Source organism: Myotis daubentonii, chromosome 13, assembly GCF_963259705.1.
Source record: "Myotis daubentonii chromosome 13, mMyoDau2.1, whole genome shotgun sequence".
Lineage (NCBI taxonomy): Eukaryota > Metazoa > Chordata > Mammalia > Chiroptera > Vespertilionidae > Myotis > Myotis daubentonii.
In genome coordinates this window covers 33,683,582-33,702,844 of record NC_081852.1, presented here as the reverse complement: position 1 = coordinate 33,702,844, position 19,263 = coordinate 33,683,582, and the positions used below count along the sequence as shown (strand labels likewise).

The 19,263-nt window shown below is 36.0% G+C and overlaps 1 protein-coding gene across 2 annotated transcripts in view; it reads right to left on the bottom strand.

The window, feature by feature from the left end:
- Positions 1-19,263, bottom strand: part of PCDH15 (protocadherin related 15) — a 681,342-nt gene that overhangs the window by 354,165 nt on the left and 307,914 nt on the right. For both annotated transcript variants that reach the window (XM_059662693.1, XM_059662692.1), the window contains exons 6-7: positions 14,477-14,596; positions 9,476-9,586 (exon numbers count right to left, since the gene is read on the bottom strand). In XM_059662693.1, coding sequence (XP_059518676.1) covers positions 9,476-9,586; positions 14,477-14,596 — 231 coding nt within the window. The remainder of the gene's footprint in view (positions 1-9,475; positions 9,587-14,476; positions 14,597-19,263) is intronic.

Here is a 19,263-nt window from a genome sequence, read left to right as displayed (position 1 = left end):
ATTGTGTGCCTGGTTGATGTGGATCAGTGGATAGAGCATTGGCCCTAGCACCAAAGGGTCCTGAGTTCGATTCCCTGTCAAAGGCAAGTACCTGGGTTGCAGGTTTCATCTTTGGCCCTGGTGGGGGCATGTGCAGGGAGCAACCAATCCATGGATCTCTCTCACATAGATGGTTTTCTCTCTCCCCCCTCTCTTCCCTCCCTCAATCCCTCCTTCCACTCTCTCTAAAAGCCAATAGAAAAAAAATATCCTCTGGTGAGGATCAACAACAACAACAACAAAATAATAACCTATTGTTCCAAATTTCTAAATGAAACCTGTTTTATTTTGTTTCTCCATTATTTGGGACTCTATAAAGTTACAATTGCTAAGAAGAGGGTTCTTGTAAAAGTAATGGGAGTTATGTTTCAACTTTTTCTCTCTTTCATTTGACATATATTGCCAAGAGAACAGTTATTTTTTTGTTGCTGTTTTTTTTAATTGAAATATAACTGACATACAGCCATGTATAAGTTTAAGGAATATAACATAATGACTTAACTTACATGTACTACTAAATGATTATTGCAGTAAGTTTAGTTAATATACATGATGTCATATAGATACTAAAAAAGTTTTTTGCAAGTTTTGTTTCCTTATCATGAGAACTCCCATTCCAGCTCTTAAAAACTCCCTATCCCTTCCTTTCATTATTGTTGACTGCATTCTGGTCTCCTTTCTGTTGAAGTGCATTTCCCTGATGATTAGTGATGCTGAGCATCTTGTCATATGTTTTTGGGTCATTGGTATGTCCTCTTTGGAGAAATGTCTATTCCGCCCATTTTGATATTGGATTGTGTGTGTGTGTGTGTGCGTGTGTGTGTGTTAAGTTGTATGATCCTTATATATTTTGCAAGTATGGTTTGCAAATATCTTCTCCCATTCAGTGGGTTGTCTTATTATTTTGTTGATGGTTTCCTTCTCTGTGCAAAAACATTTTAGCTTGGTGTAGTCCTATGTGTTTAATTTTTCTTTATTTCTTAAAATTATACTTTAAGTGTATGAGTTTAAATGTTTGAGTATATAGAGAAAAATATTAATTTTACATAAATCCATGGGCTTCTTTTACATTTTGGCAAACACAGCTGGTTCATCAAATGTCCTATTTTAAAATTATGATTGCTTAGGATGAACTTTTACAAAAGACTGAATCAATCTCAATTTAATAAAAAAAGTATTGAACAAGTAACATTAAATATGACCTTGAATGTGGAAAGACTGTTCTAATATCCCAGAAGCAGTATTTCTACATTTGCATGCTACTCAGCCTTGCACCTTACACCTTATGTGTCACCACTAGGTCACTGTAATCAACAAAGTGGAGTGTTTCCTATCTTAAGGTGTTTTTATTTAGTTATTTTTACTCTGTTAGCAACAAATCTCTCACTATTCTCTACTCGTGGGGTCATTGTCACTATTCTATAAAACAGATACAAGTGCATAACAGAGGGTGTGCATTTACCAACATACATAATGTAGGTTTTTATCTCATGCTGGAAAAATATATTTCTTACAAAGTGTTGATCTATAAAATGTGAGTTTTTAAGTAGGAGGGGGAAAAAAGAAAAGGCCAGAGAATCTATTGTGGGCTCATTTCCCAATAGGGGACTTGCAAGAGACAGTCGATGATGATTCTCATCATTGATGTTTCTACCTCTCTCTCCTTCCTCTCTAAAATCAATAAAAATATGCATAAAAATAGCTCAGAGAGAACTAAATCATTGTCACAGTCCATTCTTTTTTACAAAGCACATTTTTATAAAACTAAAAATATTTCAACTGTGATCATATAAAGGCGATAAGACATCTAACCGTCAGATGAGTATATGTCAATTCCTTTATCTCAAGTGAAAGGATTTGTGTAAAATAGTTTAAGCGCCCACTATTCTATGATTAAACTAGAGACAAATACTTGTTTCTAACTCAATCATGTCCTGCTCTATATTTAGAAGTATATTAAGTTGAATAGTGATTGTATTGAGTGGGGCCAGAAAGATGTGGAGTCTAACAAATACTATGAAATTATGTGTGACCTGCTTTTAAAATGAGTGTGAGGCAAACATGTCAAAGTTTGGATTTAGTTTTGAGGCACTGTCATAGGAAACTTGGAATATAGAGCCAGCCATTGAACATTTACATATTCAGTATTCAAGTAGTTTATAATTTAATAAAATGGCTAGAAGAGCTTACCAAACTCACTGATAGATACATATTTTAAAGACTCTTTTATTTCCTTATCAGGTATTTGCAGTAGAGAAAGAAAAAAAAATTGCAACATATTTAGAGTTGCCCTGAGTCTTTTGACCCTAACTCAGTTAACCAAGACCTCAGAGGGGTTTTTCTTTCTTCTGCTCACCAATGATAGATGGACTATCACTGACTGAAAATTTAAAACTTATCTTAGCAACAAGATTCTGTTAAATTTCTATATTTAGAAAGAAAAACAGCTGTAACAAGATTGCCTTGGTCTAAATCACTTTAAAAAGTATTCCTTTTTCTTTTTCTTCTCTTCTTGAAATAGTATTTTTATTTGAAACATTTACCTATTTTAAAAAATTATACATTCTAGTAGACAGAATAGTATCATAGTTTATAAGTCCACATGCTTTCCTATCTTCATTACTTGAACATTTTATAAATGCTAAACCATTAACCTGCCATCTTCCCATTTCAGCTCCCCTTACAAGAATATGCCCAAGAAATGTGCAGAGCTCCAAAAAATGGGTGTAAAATGAGCACTTATTCCACATATCATCAGTAGGCAGTCGATAGGTCAGGGTGGGGGTTACTTCTGAAAAGTTGTTTACATAGTTTGAATCTAAAACTATAGAAATCATTTTTATATCCAAGCCCATATAATTGCAATGTGTTGAAGGAGAGCTGGCATATGCCATTTTGGCATACTATTTATTTTGAATTAACATTACATATGAAACAGCTGGTACAAGAATAACACTTTGACCCTCCTTTGTACTCCGGAAAGCAGAAAATAAACTTTCATATGTAAAGTAACCTATCCATTCTAGGATCATAGAAAGTATCCTTATCGCCAGAAATAGGGATTTTAGGACTCAGATGGCTCTAAACAAGCCTTCTTAATCCTCACTAATTTATTACCCTAAACCCTAATGCATTTGTTTTCCCAATTCTTTACAAATTTACTGTTTCCTTGATTAAAGTTATAGAAGTTGTTTGATTTTTTAGTCTTATAGTTTTTATGGGGCTCATGTACATATAAAATTAAATTTGTTTTCCTCTTAATATGTCTTATTACACTAGCCCCAAAAAACTAGAAGGGAATGAGGAAAAAGGTTTCTGCTCCTACAGTTCACACACTTTTTAAAAAATATGCTTAGCCATTAGGAGAAAATACTGTAAACTTTTTTTTCTGACAATTATTTAAGAGCTTTTGAGTAAATAGCCCTTAGTATTTTCCTCAGGATTAAAGTAATACAAAAGACAGTAGCTTGGAAGAAAATCTATGTATAGAGATGAATTTGATTCCTTTGTGACTTAGGATAACATTAAAATTAGAATCTGTGCTAATAGAATGTATTGGAAACGTCAATAAAAGAAAACCCCATTGATTTTTACATTTCTCTGAAATTCCTTTCTGAGATTTTTTCTTCTTTTCTCTATAACTAATCATTTCTTCATTTGATATTCATATGTAAAATAAAAAAGTGTGGGTGATAATGTTGTAAATACTATCAAGAAAACATATGTACTATTATTTGTAATACCTTAGACAATAAAATGAAATGAAATGAAATAAAATAAAAGAAAAAGAAAACAAGTGATATTTTTTTTTAATGTGGGCCAACCAAAACTCTTCTAACTTACTCAAGAATATAACATGTTCACATGGATAAAAATAACTTCCCTCAAAATTTGAGTGGTTCTTTTTGCAAAGCAATCAAATATTTGCACCATGAACAAAGCCAGGCCAAAGCTGAGTAACTTTCAGTATTTCTCACCAGACTTCTAGCCTCTTAGATACCATATACTTTAAAGTCAAAATGTATAGTTCACATTTAAACTCTCCTTATAACTTGAAGAGGCTATGTTTATTTTTATTTTTTAAATATGTTCTTGCCCAGCCAGTGTGGCTTAGTGGTTGAGCATTGACCTATGAACCAGGAAGTTGTGGTTCAATTACCAGTCAGGACAAATGCCTGGTTGCAGACTCGATCTCCTTGTGTGGGGTGTGCAGGAGGCAGATGATCAATGATTCTCTCTCATCATTGATGTTTCTGTCTCTCTCTCCCTCTCTCTTCCTCTCTGAAATCAATAAAAATATATTTAAGAAAATATTCATATTGATTTGAGAGAGAGAGAAAGAGAGAGGGGTAGATAGAAACATTGATAAGAGAAAAACTTGGATTGGCTGCCTCCTGCACATCCCACACTGGAAATGGAGCCTAGAACTTGGGCATGTGCCCTGACTCGGAATCCAACCTGTGACCTCTTGGCTCATGGGTCAACGCTCAAGCACTGAGCCACACCAACCAGGCAACTTGCAGAAGCTTTTAATGTTCATAGTTTAGTTTCTACATTTATTTACATACTATTAATAAAGTAATAAAAATATAAAAGAATAAGAAAGATAATTTTTATATATGATATCATTATCCTATATAAACACAACAATTAAACTATATAGATATTGGTATATACAAACTAGAAAATGTTTAACAACCAGCTCTCTGAGATAAGAAATACTGATTTGTAGTATCTGCCACTTGCAATATTGTAAATTCTTTCACTATGGCCACAAATGTGAGGTCAGTGAACTCAGAGTTGGGAAGAAGTACTCACAATTGACCCTCAAGCAAGTATGAGCCAGCTTTTCAGCTCTAATAAACTAGTGTCTTCAGTAAATTACATATCAAAAAAGTAGAGACTATAGACAGTCTTCTTTATAATTTGTGGGACTGTTATATATTGCAACATTGGAAAAAAATATATTATCTACTAACATTAAAAGTAAATGAATGGATATGTGTATATATATATTAATATATATATTCATAGTTATTCTATTTTTAAATTACTCATTTTAAACAGTAAATTAGAAGTACTTTAGTGGCTTATGTTATACTGTAATGATCTCAAAATATATTCCAAGCATTAATCTAAGTTCATTTTTGTTTGCTAAGATGATAATTCTGACAAGAACCCTATGTGGCATGTTTCATTAATATCTTCATTTTAGTTAGGAAACTGACAGAATATCCCCAAAGTCAGACAACTAGTAAATGGCAGAGCTGGGATTTTAATCCAACCAATGTGGTTCTAGAGTTCATGCTTTGACCACTAAACTTCACTCACTGCCTTTCATGATAGTCATGAGGGGAACTCTCAATTCCATACCCAAATGCAAAAACAAACAAACAGAATCTAAGTATAGTTGAATAAATTGTGATAGATACTAATTTCAGTATGTTCTACAACTTTAAACAATATATTCTGCCAGGCCTGTGTGGCTCAGTGGTGGAGCATCAACCCATGAATCTGGAAGTCACAGTTAGATCTGAAGTCAATGCAGATGCCTGAGCATCTGGCTGGATAGGGGGTGTGCAGGAGGCAGCTGACCAACGCTTCTCTCTCTCATCATTGATGTTTCTATCTCTCCCTCTCTCTAACATCATTATATATATTTCTGAAAAATTTTTAAAATACCCCAAAGTTATTATCTTCTATAGCTACTGCTCACATTTAATACTGTATGCTTTAAATTTAAATAAAATTTTTTTTCAGATCGATTAAAATCTTTCAACCTCTCATCCACTCCATTCCTTTCTTCTATTTCATATACTTCTATTTCATAATTTTATCCCTGACACATTAAAAACTTATCACTCTCTCCCTAGTTATGAGTAGTCTAGCAAATTGAATACAAATTGTTCCAGATGTCTTTATAAATATTTAAGTTTAGGCAGCAATTAAGATTTTTGTTAGCTTGCATTTCTTTTTTAAAAAATTAGCTCATTTTAAAGAGCACAATACAAACTAGCTTTCAGATACATGCCGTAGCACTCTGACATTTTTTGTGAATTATATTAGAGATTTTGAGTCTGAAAGGGAGATTGTATCTTTTGTTCATATATCTATTTGCATAGAAATTCTTTTTAAAAAATTCAGCATTATGGGATCAGTATTGAGATCTTATAGATCTTCCTTTTTCCTGTGTCCATAGTTTTCACTCTTGTTTCTTCCACTGGACATCAAGACAACCCACAATGAATTCAAAACAAACCTTAAGAATTTTCAATGAACGTCTAAAAGTTTGGCTTTAACATTTTGATTTCTATTTATATCTACTAAAACACATGTAAATATGTGTGTGTATGTGTATTTCTGATGAAATACTCTAAGAAAGAGAGAAATGGCCATTTAGTGATGCCTTGTTACATAGACAATTTGCTCCTATTAAAAACAAATAAAAAATAGCACAGATCCAGAATGGCATCACTTGTGCTAAAGCCCATGATATCAAATCTAGGTTTATAACCTGACCTAACTGCAGTTCTGACCTTCACCAGATATCTAATCTTAATCAGTCTGGGATTTTTGAATTTTGGTAAAGTAATCCATCACAAGGACTCTCTTCATTTTCCAAAGGAGGAAGAAGCAATCTGATTGAACAAGCCCTGGCCTTTTTGTTGCCTCTAAAAAGATGATGTTCTGCCCTAAAAATAATTATTTCTTTTCTTTTGCTAATAGCTTATTTGCCCCACCTTTCTTCCTATAAAATCATCCATTTAAGACAACTCCTCCAAGCACCCTTCTACTTGCTGGATGGGATGTTGCCAGATTCATAAATTGCTTAATAAAGCTAATTAGATCATGAAATGAACTTGACTGAATTTTGGGTTTTGACACAGGATACGTTGCACCTCCCCCAGTGGATGCCTGAAGCTGCAGATAATACCAAACCCTGCATATGCTATGCCTCTTCCTCTACATACATATCAATGGCAATGCTTTACTTATAAATTAGCCACATTATGAGATTAACAACAATAATAATAAACTAGAAATTACTATAAAAGTTGTGTGAATGACTTTGGGGTCATTATTACCTAAAATAAAGATTACTTATCATAATCACTGTGATGCTGTGACAATGAAATGGCTACTGTTGACTAATTAAAAGGTAGAATACACAGCAAGGATACACTGGATAGAGGGATGATTTACTTCCTGGGGAGGACAAAGCGGGAAAGCATGACATCACACTACTCAAAATGGCAAACAATTTAAAACTTATGAAGTGCTTATTAAATTGTTTATTTTGATTTTCTATTTAATATTTTCTGACTGTGTTTGACCAAGGGTAACTGAAAATAAGGCGATAGAAGAGGGCTAGGCAGTCAGGGATTGGACCTTGAGAAAGGGAGAATAGGGAAAACCTAGAGTAACAGGACCTTGCAGACATGGTTAGGCTGCAGCCTGCTGACTGTACCTTGCTCTAAGAAAACACACACACACACACAGGGACAAACAAAATGACCTAGAGTTGAACCCAGCCAGGAGGGAGTTGCTAGGGCAACCCAGCTAGGCAGGAACAGTGACATCACCTGGGACCTGAAGTGGCAGTCGTCAATCAGGTCCTCAGGTCCATCCTGTCCATCTATTCCATTCATTCATAAAATGTAGGGATGTTGCTAAGGCAGAATTCTTTGAAAGAACCAATCAGAAGCCAGAAAATATATGTATATCTCCCCTCAGACAAAGAATTTTAACAAGCAACCCACATGGGCCCCCTTCCTGCTGCTCCCTGCAGCAGAGAGTCCATCCATCTTTCAATAAACTTTGCTTCTTTTTACTATCTTTGCCTGTAAAACCAATTCTTTAGTTTTGGGAGAAAGTTTTGGACCAATCAAACCAGAAGTTTTGGCATCAAAACCACAGAAAGAGGCCCTAGCTGGTTTGGCTTAGTGGATAGAGCATTGGACTGCAGACTGAAGAGTCCCTGGTTTGATTCTGGTCAAAGGCACGTGACCGGGTTGTGGGCTCATCCCTACTAGGGGGTGTGCAGAGACAGCCAATCAATGGTTCTCTCTCATCATTGATGTTTCTATCTTTCTCTCCCTCTCCCTCTCTCCCTTCCTCTCTGAAATATATATATGGCATAGAGGGAAACTACAGATAAGGGAAGACCACTATAAACTTGTCAGAGTAGCTAATGGAGGATACTTCCCTTTTTTCCACTCCCTCCTGTCTATTTGTTCTGCTATATGAATAAGATTACAATGCATAGGGGTCCTTAAAGACACAAGATGTCTTCGGAGTCTCACTATCTTTTCAGAATATCCCTGTCACTTGTCATGGTTTTTTTTTAAAAAAATGTTTAAAGCTATCTCTGGTAGCCTTGTTAGTTTTTATTCCTAAAATGTATTCTTAGTGCCAACATTATTTTTTCAGGTCATCAATGTGCCCAGCCCCAGAAGATGAACCATAGTTGCTGTCATCCAGAGATGATTGTCTCCTCCCCCTTAACCACAGATAGACTTCCTCAACTTTCCTTTCTGCTGTGCCAGCTCATGTGATAAACGTCTATAAGGAGAAGCTGGGTAGGAAAGGACACTGGGACAGCGCTCTCTCAAATAAAAGGAGACAGAATCAACCTCTAAAAACAAAAGTCTTTAGCACTCTTTCCACTTGCTTACACTCAGTTTTGCTAATGCGTATAATATTCACAAGCAGCCAGCAGACAAGGCATGGGAAACATAACCAAATTTCAGGTTATGTTTATATACTTAATCTGTCACACCACGCCTTGAGACACATCAATCTAAGGCTTTTATTAAATAATAACAATATTAATAATAAATGTTACAGTTATATAAGCAACTGTTTTTTAGGCTTTCTGTTACTACTGTCCACATACCATGGTTATGATATGGTCATTGTAGCTAATGTTTAGTGAATATTTATACAATAAACGATAGCCATGAGGGAAAAGATTACCAATTCAGTAGATCTCTCCTTTTAGTGCACTTTGGAGTGTCCTGGGGAACTAATAAAAATGCATTTCTACCCTCTGAAATTTTCATTCATAGAACCTGAGGTTGGGTCAAGGAATCTGCATTTTTACTATGCTCTCATGGTGATTTGGCTTAAATGGTTTGGTGGACCCTGCTTTGAGAGATACTTCAGTATGAGCTAAGAGCCAATCATGGAAGAGCAGGGGGTGCAAGTGGTTGAGAGAGTGAAGTTTACAGTGAGTGGAAACAATCTTCTCCCCTATCCCATCCCATTTGCCAGGTAGAAGAATATTTATACAAATTACACTGAGGCCAGGGCTACTTCATTTTCCAAAAGAGGAAGTGCAAACTATACTGAGCACTGTCAGAGAACTTATGCATTTTAAGCAACTTATTGACTTCGTAAGTTCATAGGAGAAAAGTGAGAGGAATTGAATACTCACATTGGCTTGAATGATGACATAGTAGCGTGTTTTATCTTCATAGTTGAGCCTTTTCCTTAACACTACATTTCCAGTCAACATGAGGGGAATTTCAAAGGTGTCATTGGATGTCTGAAAATAAGTAAAGACAAAGATTCAAAATGCATTAGGGATTTTGATACTGTAGTTTAGTCCCCTTGAAAGTTACAGAGAGCATGCTTCTTACCTGAAAATAGAATGTGAGTGTACACTTCAGATTTACTATTCTTATTTCTGAAAACTTTTCATTTTGATTAATGGGTTTTATCAGTCTTTTGATAATGGTAACCAGGAATCCTGTTCCTTGTGATTGTTTAAAAAATAGTCTTAGGTTATTTCTAAATCAAAGTCTAGGTATCTGAAAAATTTCCCTGTTATTATATCACCTTTTCAGCACTTGTTTTTATCATCGCTCAAACATTCCAATCATTCTACATAATATCCCTTTTCAACGTTGGTGTCCACTCTGTATTCTAAGCTTTTTCAAGTATTAAATCCAGCTATTAAATTGAAACACTGTTGTTGTGAAAAATCATGTGTTATAGTTTACCTTTTATTCATACCTGGGAACTGCTGCTCATTAGTTAAATCTCCTGCCCTGTTAGGGATTGTGTTTTTTTCTGGTAACATGCATATCATAAGGGCAATTTCCAACATTCTTTCCCTCAGTGTAAGACAGTGTATTCATAACTCAAAAGAATATAACTTATAAAATCAGTCTCTTATCCATAAAAAATTCCTTACATCACTCACTCTGTGTTTTAATGCCATTTAGAAGATTGATAAAATGGTCTCTGCTAAAATAAGCAAACAAACAATCAAAACAAAATTTTTCTTGGAGGAATATAATGAAACCAAGAGTCTCTCCACAATGTAACATTTCCAATGTCCAGGATAGAGTCCAAAACAAGTTGACATACGATGAACCAGGAATGTGATCGCTTTTCAAGAGGAGAAAGTATCAAGGAAGACCAATGTTTGAAGAAGTAGACAAGGACTTTTAAATCAGCTATTCATAACTATGTCTATATTAAGAGATGTAAAAATAATATTCTCACTGTAGGTGAAGAGCTGAGAAAAGCACAACCAAGAAAAAAAAACTATAAAAATGTGGAAAATCAAGACCTGAATATTATACTATCTGAAATTAAAACACACACACACACACACACACACACACACACACACACACACACACACTGAATATGTTTAATAACAGAATGGGGATGACAGAGAAGACAGTAACCTTAACTATAGATCAACAGAAAATTGACAGTTGCAGATAAGTGATTAAAATCTATTGCAAATATTTGAGCAAAGCCTGTACCTATGGAGAAATATTGAAATGCCTGAAATTCCTGTAATTTCCATCTCAGAGGATGAAGTGTCAGGGAAATATGCTTAAAAATATAAACAAATAATGACTGATAATTTCTTTAACTGGTGAAATAAAAATGCAGAGATTTAATAGCATGGATGGAACTGGAGAGCATTATGCTAAGCGAAATCAGCCAGTCAGAGAAAGATAAATATCATATGATCTCACTCACTTGTGGATTATAATGAAAAACATAAACTGATGAACAAAAACAGATCCAGAGACAGAGAAACATCAATTAGACCATCAAACCTCAGAGGGAAGGTAGGGGAGGGCAGGGGTAAGGGGGAGAGATCAACCAAAGGACTTGTATGCATGCATATAAGCCTAACCAATGGACACAGACACCAGGGGGGTAAGGGCACCAGTGGGGGTGGTGGGGGACATTGGGGGGGGACAAGGACACATATGTAATACCTTAATCAATAAAGAAAAAAAAGAATGTCAGTAACCTATTTCAAAATAGATAATTAAAAAAACAAACAAAACAACACACACAAAACAACACACACACAAACAAAACTACAATTTGGCATGCCATAGTTAAGTTGCCAAACACTCAAGATTAAAAAAGAATCTTGAAAACATACTGAGAAATATGATTCAAATTTCTATTGACTTCTCTTATCAGAAACTCTGAAGGCTATTGTTTGAAATAATGGGAAGAACTGATTTAAATAATTTGTATTACTGTAAGGAGGTGACTTTTGCAAATTTCTATAAGGATAAAGCAGATTCTGTAAGTGAATGAAACCCCTTGGAGTATAAGCAGCTATACATATATTTTCTGAGTGGTGGAAATTCATTCCTCATGAGAACACAGCAGAGCAACTCTATTTGATCATCTTTTTGGAATTATTTCTATTTCTTAAGAGAGAAGAGAAATCATGTTTTGAATGTGAAATTTCATGATTGGCTCAAAAATTATTTAAAATGATTTGTGGCCAACCAAATGTTGAAATCCAGGTCACTAATTTGTAATTTCTGTTAATGATTAATGTAGTATTATATTAAAACAACAACAACAAATAAAACTCTAAGATTTTTAAGTAGAATAGAGCAATCTACTCTTTTCACGGTTCATCCTACAGTGTAATATTAATCTAAAAGAAATTACAATTGTGGTTGCAAAAACCAGAGGTAGCCACATTTTTAGGTTAAATATATTGGTAGTATATACAATTTTTTTAAATTAAGAAGTTAGTAGGTGAATATTATGCCATCTATCTATATAAAAGCCAGCGAGTATAACGCCATAATGACCAGAACGATCAGTCACTGTGACGCCCACTGTGGCCAGAGAACTGGCCAACCTCCCACGGCCCCTCCCCTCAGCCAGCCTGCCCCTGATTGCCCCTCCCCCCAGATAAGGGGCAGGGCCAGCCAGCCAACTGCCTGTGGCCCCTCCCCTTGGCCACTGGCCCCCAATGGGCCCTCCCACCCGAATCAGGGGCAGGGCCCACTGGCCAATTGCCCATGGCTCCTCCCTGAGGCCAGCCTGGCCCTGATCGGGATGGGCCGTCCCGCCAACCTCCCACCGTCTCCTCCTCCAGACAGGCCCGGCCCCAATTGGGGCCGGGTGGGCCAGACCCCACCCATGCACGAATTCATGCACTGGGCCTCTAGTTGAGGAGAATTACTATATAAAAATAGAAGAGTGGCTGAATATTAATACCACCAGGCATTTCTCTCTCAGAGATCTTACAAGAGAAAAATCTGGTACTGAGGTTTACACCAAGTTTCTATGATGCTAAAGATGGATTCTCTCTGCAAGGATATGACTGGGTTAATGTTTTCTCCCCCAATAGATCCTAAGTTAAGTGCTGTCATGATGTCTTATTCTGCCTCATTGAATTAGAACCGTGCACAGAGAATGTCTTTATTCCTCTGTACTACTAGCTTGCTGAAGGACATTTTTCTTTCTTTTTCTTCTTTTTTTGTAATTTGGAAACTGCATGTGGCTGATTGGCTTATGCAATCTATAGGCAGTAAAATGTATATATTGTATTTTATGCCAAGCCTACAGTTCCCTGAAAGGGAAAAGCATTCAGAAGGAATTACTGCACAGCTAACAAGGAATTTCAGCCTCACAAAACTTCAAAAAGATGGCTTCTAAGTAATACATTTTGTTTCCCACTATATCCAAACCTTGAATAGTTTTTTCTAAAGCAATGTAAGAAATGTTTTCCTGGTTTAGCCATTCCATACTTGGCTGGGAGGTTTCATTTATACAACTTGAGGAGTAAAGATTAGGAAATGACCTTCATAAACTGTAAGCTAGGAACATGGCACGCACATATAATTAATTCTTTTAAAAACCTAAACAGTAAAGAAAATAAATGGATTAGAAATAAAATGTGCAGTCAGCTGTCTGTTTGTACTTTTAAGGAAAACCTGTTTCTCTTGCCCTTTTCTCCTCTATTTCTTTGATCTTTTCCACTCCATTTCTTGTGTAACCTTTCATCCTTACTGTCCTTCTCTGTCACTTTCTCATTACTTCCCCATCTCTTGGTTTCACGTGGAGACATACTTCTTAAGGGAAAAACAAACCACTCCACGCCCTCCCCGTCTTCCCTTGACCCTACTATGCCCATGGGCTTTTTTTTTCTTTCATTTTTCATTCTCCAATTTTTTGGAAAATTTTATTAGAACACAACAGAGAAAGAGTGGAGCACATACTACTCTGAAATCAGAGTCCTGACTCTATAGCTGAGAAGTGGCTGCGTGATACCAGGTAAATCACTTCACCTATGAGCCTGTTCTCTCTTCTTTGCAAGAGAATTAACTGATTGATTTATGAGAATAAAAGGAGAAAATTCATTCACAATTCACTTAATTCTCACAATAAACTTGTGATGGAGATCTTTTGTGAATGTTTAGCCTGAACAAGCACAGGCATTTCTGTTGTTTGTATAAGCTTACGTAAGAAATATATGATATAAAAATAAAGATATAATATTATCTTCACCACTTTTTATATTCCTAATATTAATGTAAAGGAGAAGCATTCCTTTAGAAATTTCATTTAAGAAGTGAGTTTAAAACTATGCTTTGGGAAGCCCATGATGTGAGGAGTTGTCTTGGGAAAAGAGGAAGACAAGATGGCAGGCACAACACCAGCTTTAGCTTCAGCAAAACAATTCTGATTTCATCTGTGTTAAATACCTGATTTGAAGAAATAAGTTCACAGCCTAAAACACCCATAGCCAGAGGGCTCTGTCCTCCTCTCCACCTCAGGTTTCCTTAGTAGGGAAGTGGCAGCTGTGGCATTCATTCGTAAGTTCCATAGAGCATGTGAATCACACTGGTTGTACCACATCCAATGATTTTTTTAGAATGCTTAGAAATCCACAAACATCATGGAGATTTAGTAAAAATGCCATATTAAGCCTAAAACACATTTTAAATTATTACCTACAAATACCACCAAAAATTAGTTTTTCAAAGCATAGCCCACATTTAAAAGAATGCAATTTTGAGACAGTACTTGATTATACTATTATTACTTATGTGGTTCTAATAGAATAAATAATAAATATCACGAGAAGTAAGCATCGATGTTATTACTCAGAGTGAAGTCACCCTGCAAGTAGCTATTTACATACCGGATCATCTGGATTATACTGAATCACATATTCTATCTGTCCGTTTGGGCCGTCATCGATGTCTGTAGCTCCATTGTCTCCTGCAAATCCTGTAAATATCGTGGTGCCAACTGGAGTGAGCTGAAAATAAAAGAAAAGGAAATCTGTCGATTCTCACTTCATCAGTAGCACACCAGAACTGTGGCAGAGCAAAACACAGTCCTTTATTACACAAAGGAGAGTGGACAGCTGCCCACAATCACAGACCCAAAGTGACTCAAAAGAACCCTTGCAAGCCTTACATAAAAGCGTATAAAGTCCACAATTACCAACTTCAGGGTCCTTGCATTGGGATAGAGAAATAGAAGACCCAGATTCAGTCTGCAGCACATTTGGACCAATTTATGACTATTAGCGTCTTAGCCCCTGTGGAGAAAATACATCTGTTGTTCCTCCTTAAAAACGCCTTAATGCATTAAGTTATCTACAAGCTAGGATTTAAATTGTATGTGCAAGTGAGTTACTCTATTTAAAAACAAAAAGCGTTTCAGAGAGCTCAATAAAGTTCAGGTTGGTAATTGCATGCAAGTGGTAAGTTTAAGCAAGAATGTCGAAGACAACAGATGCCCCAGCTAGCAAAGGAGAAAGAAAGCTGGGCATATCTTGGTGCTCACAAGATTGTTTGAGTAGAAAGCTGTTATGTGACGGGAGTTGGTCATATATTTTCATTTGGATTAAAACAACCACCACAAAACTTAATGAGGCAAATACAACCAGGATTTGTTGTTTGGCTTTACTTCTTACTAGAGGCCCGATGCACGAGATTCGTGCCAGGGGCTCGGCCCGCACAGCTGCAGAAGCTTGCTTCCCCCCTGGCAGCCCAGGCTTCATCCGGAAGGTCGTCCTGAGGGTCGTCCAGAAGGACTTAGAGTCTAATTAGCATATTATGCTTTTATTGTTATAGATTCTTCTCCACCACAGAATCACTGTGATTTTGTCTTACCTGTAGGTCTTTGCACAATGAGACCCTGCATCCAGAGTCTCCATTCCTCAAGCTTTACCTGAGTATCCCTACCCATTAGTTATAGTCCAACTTATTTATGGATCACCTTCAACAGCCTGATGGGAATGATACCAACTGGGGTGCACGTACCCTCTCTGAGGTGGTATTTGCTCCTCAGCCCCAGCAAATTCTTGGCATAGTGGAATAAGGAGTCATTGTTACTGGGTCTTCTAATAGTCTAATTTTAAAGTAACCTTTTCATTTTAAAGTTGGCAACAGATTTTAGAGAAATAAATTATACATTTATGCCAGAAGCCAGTCCACCCTTGCTGCTTGACACAGTCACTGCAGGGAAGAAACATCTACACAGCATATGTTTCAAGGGACATGACGTATATTGCATACTGTTCTTAATATGTTTACTCCCGCTCTTAGCGCTGTGTGTTTTAACCAAGGCCACCTCTAGCTAGATAGAAAGGTTGTTTCCCTAGGTAGGGGTTTTTCCCTGGAGTTAGGGATTAACAGGATTAAGGAAGGGAATAAATCAGTAAAACCTCTTAACTAAGTGCCAGGCAGGTAGTTAATCACCTTAACTACGAACAATAAAGCTTAAACTACATAATCTTTACTTAGGATAATCTCCTTCAGTTACTTCTTTGTAGCTTAACAGGACAGTAGAGTAGTGACCTTGGAATGGAGATAACAAACGCCCTAAACCTTTGGAATAGAATGGATAGGATTAAACTCAACAGAACTAGATGGAGATGGGATTTTTGGCAAAGGTCAGATAAGAAACTATGGACATGAAACAAGAAACTGTAGGTCAAGGGAGGACCCAAAACATACCATGATGTGATTATCGAGTCATGCTTATAGGATCAAATGGTATAAATACAGATGTAACAGGACAATAAAGAGAGAATCTGGCTATGCTGATCAGCAGTCTTCGTGTCCTTCATTCTTCGCCGTCTCCGTCCACACCTTTGGGAACCCTGGACCCACTGGGGCTAAACCCCAGCACATTTAATGAAGAAACAAAATACATCCAGTGGCACAGTAACTCTTGCAGTTTATAGCCTCCAATTTAGAAAAATACAATACAATTATGATTTTAAAAATATACCAAAAGTACAAAGTACAACAGTGGTAGATTTCAGCATCCCATTTCATTCAGTGGGTATTTATAAAATCAATCCTACAGGCAGGCAGCTTTAAAAGGCACATATTTTACTTTCTGCAGGTCAAAGAGACCTGAGAATGAAGTGAGAGGATACAGCTTAAATAGCATATGTAGCCTTTACTTGGTAGAGTTACCATCTGACCAAGCAATCCCTCTCCTGGGTATACCAGGTATATCCCCCAAAACTGGAAATCATGTATTCACAAAGATATATGCACCCTATGTTCATTGCAGCATTGTATGGTGGCCAATGATTTGACTTTGGGTGGAGGGCACACAGTGCAATATACAGATCTTGTATCATAGGAATCTATAAATGAAACCTATATGATCCTATTAACCAAAGTTACCCCAATAAGAAAAATAGCACATGTAGCACTAAAAGACCATTGGGGGATGGGTTTAGTGGAAATGTTAGTTAACTAAAAGGCTTCCAAGTAAAATTTATATATTTTTAGTGTAATTTTTGTCCCAAAGGACATTGTTCTCTCTCATGAAACTTCTATCATTCTTATATAGCTATGATTTGATTTTTAAATTATGCAAATTTTAAAATTGAATGACAAAAATTTATTTACAGATATCTAATAAAACAAACTTAAAAGTATTTATTCAAACATCTTTGTTGGCAAAGAAAATCACTGTCATGGGTTGAATTAAAACATCAGAACTAAAATGGATCTACACATTACAAACACAATCTACGACTCAGGTAGTTAGCCTGTTCAGATATGCACTACGGTGTGGAATATTTGAAACTAGTATAACAGAAATAGCTAAGGAAAAAAGAAGATAAAATATGTTGTGCTAATATGGAAAGTCTGGCAAGACAAAAAGGGCTCCAATAAAATAATCTATACTAGATGCACATAAACAATAGAGAGTTGGAATACACAAAATGGTTTTTAAAAATAGTAGATTTCAGAATCCTGCTTCATTAATTTTCTTTATGTACAACCAATAGAAATATATACATATCTATGAGCACACACATATTAGATGAATATAAATACACATACATTACCCTAACTTATTCTCAACACAGGGGACATTGCACACTGGTGCTTTGTGAATTTTTAAATAGTAAGTGGAAGTTTAATTCTTCACATGATAGTCAGGTAGTTTATTATAATGTATTGCCCTATACTTTATTATTCACAGTTTCAGGGCACATCCACCATGCAAATAGCCATGGTCTATGGCCTTTAACATGTCAACAAGTCTCAGAAAAATAAATTTGTTTTTCTGAAGGGCATTTTATGTATGGGATGATTATTAGCTTGGGTAGCTGCCTGAGGGTATCACTTATTTAGTTCATGTGTTCTTTCACAAACAATTTTATACAGCTATTGGGAGATACAAAAAAAATGTATAAATAAATGCAAAGTATGTAAACATTAAAGAAAACCAATGCAAGAAAATTCAATATTTCAAAAAGATGCATGAGAGAAATTAGAATGTGAATGTAAAAAGTGAGCAGTTCTCAGTTAACTGTCTAGATATCTGATGACCCATAGCTACTCAAGCCAACCTGAAAATTATGAACTATGCTCCCAAAAGCAAACATTTGTCCTTAATAATCTCAATTGGCAATATTTCCCCACAGAAGCATTGTATTCACATTTTCATATAAATACTGTTGATTTTCATTACACTAGGTAGTTATTTTCTATAAAGTTACCAGAAACACTGAATGAACAAAGAATAAATCATTGCTCCTAGGGGAATACAAGGTTATTGCATTGCTAGGAGAATACAGGGTTAAGTTCTTGTAAGCCTCCAGTTATAAAGTTTTTATCAATTGATCAATACCTAACCTTATTTTGTGTATGTTTTTGTTTAAAGACACCTTATTTAATACTAGCGGCCCATTGCACAAAAAGATTCGTGCAATAGGCCTTACCTTCCCCTGGCTGCTGGCACCAGTTTTCCTCCGGCACCCTGGACCCAGGCCTTTGCTCCGGACGGACCCTTCAGTCCTCTTGGCTCCGGATGGAGCCTTCAGTCTTGGCTCTGCCGCTTCGCTCCTACATATGCAAATTAACCGCCATCTTTGTTGGGTTAATTTGCATACTCTGATTGGCTGGTGAGCATAGCAGTGGGACGGTTAATTTACATGTTTGTCTATTATTAGGTAAGATATTTGTTCTATTCTATTGCAGATACTTTCTGTTGTATTTTTCATTTTGTTCATTGAATTATTCAGCTCCAAAACTTCTGTCTGTTTCATTTTGATGATTTCTAGTTGTTAAATTTTTCATTTTGTTTATGTATCGTTTTCTGATTTCATTGAATTGTCTTTCTATGCTTTCTTGTTGCCCATTTAGATTCCTAGAAACAGCTATTCTGAATTTTTTATCAGGTAAATCACCAATACCCATATTTTTTAGTTCGATTATTGTAGATTGTTTCTTTTGGTGAACTTTTCTTTGGTTCTTCATGTTCCTTGAAATTTTGTGTTGCTGCTTTTGCATTTTGAAGTATCAGACATTTCAATTTTTTCCTAATTGTCACTGAGTTGGAGATAATTTTTGTTGGTCCAGCTTACATCTGGAATTTTCTGCAACCTTGTTTAATATACCTGCTTCAGACTTTTGGTTACTTCTGTGTCTAATTCTTAAGCTT